Source organism: Anneissia japonica, unplaced genomic scaffold (assembly GCF_011630105.1).
Source record: "Anneissia japonica isolate Jap-2015-1 unplaced genomic scaffold, ASM1163010v1 scaffold287869_len1821871_cov162, whole genome shotgun sequence".
Classification (NCBI taxonomy): domain Eukaryota; kingdom Metazoa; phylum Echinodermata; class Crinoidea; order Comatulida; family Comatulidae; genus Anneissia; species Anneissia japonica.
The window spans coordinates 1,101,278-1,107,085 of record NW_022741034.1 but is presented as its reverse complement, the minus strand read 5'-3'; the positions used below and the strand labels follow the sequence as shown (position 1 = coordinate 1,107,085).

At 33.2% G+C, this 5,808-nt stretch overlaps 2 protein-coding genes across 3 annotated transcripts in view; both read right to left on the bottom strand.

Moving 5' to 3' along the window:
- The window catches only part of LOC117118504 (E3 ubiquitin-protein ligase TRIM71-like), a 17,132-nt gene that overhangs the window by 9,173 nt on the left and 2,151 nt on the right, over positions 1 to 5,808 (bottom strand). The window contains exon 2 of the mRNA XM_033263112.1: positions 5,655 to 5,659. The gene's annotated coding sequence lies outside the window, so the exon portion shown is untranslated. The remainder of the gene's footprint in view (positions 1 to 5,654; positions 5,660 to 5,808) is intronic.
- The window catches only part of LOC117118508 (centromere protein M-like), a 5,002-nt gene continuing 1,721 nt past the window's right edge, over positions 2,528 to 5,808 (bottom strand). For both annotated transcript variants that reach the window (XM_033263118.1, XM_033263119.1), the window contains exons 3-6: positions 5,522 to 5,601; positions 4,517 to 4,615; positions 3,806 to 3,977; positions 2,528 to 2,954 (exon numbers count right to left, since the gene is read on the bottom strand). In XM_033263118.1, coding sequence (XP_033119009.1) covers positions 2,820 to 2,954; positions 3,806 to 3,977; positions 4,517 to 4,615; positions 5,522 to 5,601 — 486 coding nt within the window. In that variant the 3' untranslated portion in view covers positions 2,528 to 2,819. The remainder of the gene's footprint in view (positions 2,955 to 3,805; positions 3,978 to 4,516; positions 4,616 to 5,521; positions 5,602 to 5,808) is intronic.

Below are 5,808 nucleotides of genomic sequence, written 5' to 3'. Positions count from 1 at the left end.
TATCAGAGGTTTGGATAACTTAATAAAATGAGTAAAAATGAAAGCAGAAATGCAGCAATCAAAACCTTCACAAAATAATACATATATTATTCAAATGCAACATACAAAATATACAGAATTGAAAAATGAAGAAAAACATTTTCCATTAAATGACTAAAATTTGAAAAATGGTTGAATTGATGTACCAAGTTGAGAGCTTGACACCTTGATTTACCATATCACAATACCTTGTGAATATAAAAGGGCTAGACAAAAGACACAGTAGCCTAGTACACAGTAGGCTGTTTTACACCTTTTGGGCCTGCAAATGTATATATTGGATAGCAGACTAGTAAATGAACAGAAAGTAAATCATATAGGAGCTTTGAGAAAGTGCCTCACTCACTTATCATCTACCAAGTCATGATCAAGTATAATACCGTACTAAAAACAAACATGCTAAATTTACTTTAAAACAGTTGATAATTGGCATCCATAAACTGCATATAATGTTCTACTGTGTACGCACAAGGAAGTTATTAACACAGTACTTGAATTGTGTCAATTCCCATGACTCAGTGCTCACAGACAATGTTCCAAATAAACATGGCTGCCAAACACAAAATTTTATGATGGCTACTGGATGGTCTAAATATAGCAGTTCTGATTTTGAGATGGATTTTTTAAGTACTGTAATATTATTTTTTTTAACCATGCTAGTTAAGTTTTGTCCACACTATCAAATTTTATGCACCAAATACCACAACTGTGATATGCCCATATTTGGATGTAATATGACATCACCACATCTAGACTGGGTTCCAGCCCCCAATCTTTTTCTTAATCTGTTGAAATGCTTAAGAATAAATCGATTTTGGCACAAATGACATTCCATATTACTTATTTGCATGGCGTTCCATAGTATACTTTTTCTGAGATTAGGGATTAATTCTCATCAAAAAAGTTTCTCAACATAAACTGACGCTGGTGGCGCTTTCCGAAATGCGCTAATACTACGAAAAATCCATAAATTAGAGAATTGTGGCAAGTCTACACCACATCATGCCCATCACATCACACAAAATTGTCACATAAGTTATTCTTGATAGTGTGGGTAAAGTTTTAGGGAAAGATAATTTATCTTAAATGGATCAAACAAATTTTTCTTTACATCTTTTATTTTTTTTTTTTATAGATGACAAACATACAATTTTCTTTACATTTAATCATTTGTAATAATATGACTATTATTGTATTTTCAATAGTATTATTATTATTTTGGTAGATACATTTTAAGCATAATTATCTATTTCATAGTTCTTTTGGGACATAATTTCTCAATTATATTTTGTTTTTCAGTATCTTAAGGAGCAGTGTGGCACCAGCGCCTGAAATCTGGGGGAGGGGGTGGTCCCCGACGAGAGCAAAGTGGGCGTGATCGGGTGTCGGCTGAAAAATATGAAAATTTAGGTGTTTCTGATGCTTACATATTCGAGATTATATTTATAGATATTCTACTAATATGTAGAAAATACATATAATTTTTGTCTCCTTGACGAATTGTGGTTTTTCTTCTCTTCTGCGGGGGGAGGGGGTGAAGGTCATTAAAATACAAACACCTCCTATTTTATTAATCATTCAGCCAACTTCAAGGTTCATATGCATTACTGTCCTGACATGTTAATTTTTTTTTTTTTTGTATTATACCTAGCACTGCTCATTTATATTATCCTGTATCTTCTGGTACTCAGTAACAACCCATTTGTTTGGAAACTAAACATGACAAAATTTGAGGCATAATTGTTGGAACCGTTGCCCTCTATAAATACAATTTTAAAAAAAGGAAAAAAATCCAGAAATATTATTAATTAGTATTAAATAATATCCAGATCGGTGTAATAACATTTAATATCATTATTCTAATATTTTAATACAACTTTAATAAACTCTTTCTTTTGAAATGCACTGAAGTACAGTAGTAAGAATAAATTCTGGGTTCCAAACCAGTTACAATAAAGCTAACAAGATGTCGAGAACCAACAATTGCATCCCATTCAAAGGTGTCCTACCCAAGGACACAAGTCCAATCCCTTACCACTGAGCTATACTCATGAGCAGGAGATTTGAAATCTCTGAAATGAGGTTATAGATATCTGAGTGTTTCAAAACAGTTCTCAAATTATCGTAAATTGGTAAACTTCTCCTGTAATCAAAATAAAATTCTGGCTTGTTAAAGTGGCACATTTCTTCAGGCAGACAATGCAATTCCATGGAATCTGTGCGACTGGTTATTTTAAACGATAATCCTCTCAAGTTGCTATTGAGTCTGCCCGAGAAATGCCCGAAATCGTAAGCTTTGAAGGCTGATTTCTCAAATGTTGTTCTTCAAACAGCTGTATGTGACTGGTTTAGCTTGTCTTTGCCACAATTATTAATTTTAATAATTATTGCTTTTTAAAATTATTATTAATATTATATTATTATAATTACTTTATTATTATCATTTAAGTAGAAGAAATTGAGCACATGAACAAATAGAGGGAAAATATTAATAAATTCTTTGTTGTTTTATTTATATACATATATTTTTGGCTTTAATTTTACAGTTGTTAAAGTACTGTACACTTGAATGCCCAGAAGACACCATCAGAACTTTGCCTAATTCTTTAACATTGGAAGGCAATCCTACACAAACCATTGGCAAAAACAAAACTAAATAGAAATAAATACAAAGTATTGGTTTTACAAAGTTTACATGAGTTTTGCCAGTACAGACTTTATATATTTACATCATATTTCACTTTATCAGAACTATGGGAAAATGTTAAAGTACATTGACATCATAATGTTTCTTCAAATGCAAATGAGCGTCGAGTAGCATCAATGAGCATGGGGGAGACCCCTTTCCTTGTGCCGCATGCCACTTGTAGCATGGATAAAACTTTCTGTGATATGCACTTCCGGTCTTTCTCCTCCTGTAACAGAAAAATAAAAGAGAATTTGGTAACAAGGATGAGCACCATACATTCTCATCACTACATTCTCATCAAAATCTGGATAACCATCATTATAAATTATTATCAGCATTATCATCTTTTAAATTTTGATTACTGTATCATCACATCACAACATTAACAATAGTTTAAGATAATCTTCATCATTATCATCTTTAACATATTAAAACAAGTTTATACAGTATACAGTTATTTTATAAAAGTAAATATATGCTGTAACAATATATGTGATGTCATCATGACCATATTTAGGCATGTCGAATGTTTTTGTCAAGTAAAATTTGATATTCTTGTCATCACATTTTGGACCATATACTAAGCCATAAAAACTTGCCTTTGAACCCTACCAGAGATTTCTTTATTCCGGGGCTTCATTGACCCCTGGGTTCAGACCCCTCCGTCGAACGTGTCAGCCTACTTCTGGCTCCACCACCGGGCTTAATGTCGCCATTAAAACATCAATCAAGTAGAGATAGGACAGTTTATTAGAGTCTAAGAGAGAGATTGTTGTAGAAGTGGTTTGGCGCAGCAGGAACGGTTTGGTTTCCCAACCTTGACATCGGGGGTTTTAATCCCTCGCTAGTGCATTTCACTTGTGTCCATCGTTCCAATGACTGGGGTAATAATTTGGAAAAGCACTCTGAGATTGTGCGCTATACAAAAACCTACTCATTACACTATTTTTATTAATTATTATTATTAAATTGTTATTTTATGCTATGCTTGATAGGTATAATTGCAGTCAAGCTCATCAAGCTATAACAAGTGTGACTGAGAAAACCCTATATTAGAATGAAACTTTAAAATCTTACGTCAAAACTTGCGCAAAACATAGGCATATGATAGGCATCACACAGGCCTGTGATGTTCTTGATATCAGCGCCATGCAGGCTTGGGTTGTTGGCTTGGAGAACAACACAACATGACCGGCCCAGGAAATACTCGCAATCGAGGGTCTTCACAGAGGCTTCTACATTGCTGATGCTTTCAACAACAAAGAAAACAATGAAATCCTTAATTGAAATGCAAATAATGCAAGGGTTAAAGGTCGGTAAACAAACTATAATAAATATAACTACAGTATCATCATCATCATTAGCTAGGGTCGGTCCACTGCTGGACGAAACCCTCAGCATTTTGACACCATATCTTGCGTTCACTCTTCTTCTTTCTTCTTAACCATATGGCAAGACTTTTTTTATAACTTGTTTAGCGAACCCGTCGCCCACCAATAATGATGATTACAATAACAAGATATGTATTTTTCTCCTTAATTATATAAATTTAAAGCATTTAACTATCAATTTACGTTGTTTACATTCACCAATAAAATTTTATATTTATTTATATCCTTGGTCTGGATGTGTTTGGCAAAACAATTTTTAAAATCAGAAAACAAAATTTTATTTTTAATTTTTTCCCCTCCTCCACCGACAATCTTTAAAAAACACAAGTTTGCAAGACAAGGTACAGAACCGTATATAAAAAAAAGTCTTGCCTAACTATACTATATTACAGCTTACCTCATTCTGTTTGTTAAATCAAGGATAAAAATGACATAATCTATATTTGGTCTGGTGTTATCATGGTCTGGCGGCAATGGAAGACTGGTAGCTGTACGACTTTACAGAGAATTAAAAAGAAAAATAATGAGGAATTCATGGACATGATGTGACAAGTTTATGACATTGAATTAATGTTGTGGTGTGAGTAAATCTGGTATCTACTAGGCTAGCTTCAACCCCTAGATGTGAGCATATGAGGCTCCTCATAACAAAATAAGCAAGTTGTTCAATAAAATAGAAGACACAGGTTGTAGGTTGCCACAAGTAACTTCTCACACAGGGTATCAGATTCATTCAATATGTATTATGTACTGCATATACATACATACTACAGCAGGAGGGAAAACCCTGTGTAATATTAACACCTCATGTGTAACTATATCATATCAAAACAGCAACTAAACTGACAACCCTCTCAGATGTGTCTTAGTGACTGCTGAGGGGAGGGTGTTTATGGTCACCCAGCAGCAAGAAAACCCAAACCCTGAAGACCATTAACTAGTTTAGGAATAGTTTAGCCTCATCGTTATCATGATTATTATTTTTTATTTTATTATTATTTGTATTTTCTTGATTGGCCTGTATTATTTCTGTGTAAACTGCATAGGGGCAATTTGCAATATGGCATTATTATTATAAAAGTAAAAAAGTTTGTTTCCTGTTATTTTCACACTACTATTCTATTTTTGGCACGTATTCTATCCCACTATCAAGTTCTTTCTGACAGACTTGTTTTGAATCTCCATATAATGCTATGATGATGTCATCACATCCATATATGGGCATAATGACATATTATACCTATATATGGGCAAATCACAGGTATTTGTCATAGACCTATAATCTAGTGTAAATTACATATTGCTACTTCAGCTTGTGTTTACTGCATGACTTTCTTTTTTTTCCAAAAGAATTTGGAATTAGAAGAATAGATGAAAAATTGGAATAAGAAGAAATACTTACATCTGCAATGAAAATGGCGCTTTCTGTGACATGATTGACAATGCAAATTTGTGTTTTCCTAAACCTTCAGCACCAACAAGCTCAAAAGAAAACAAAGTAAATTAAATTATTGCAAACAATTCTATTTGGAAACTGCACCTTTACACTGGTGGCTCACATGTGCGGTGCATCCATATTCAACAAATACAAAGCACAGAAATAAAAAAAATAAACCAAGGCAACAAAAAAAATATTTTCAAAAGAAAAATACGTAGCTACATCTAATACCAACAACTGACAAGAACTTA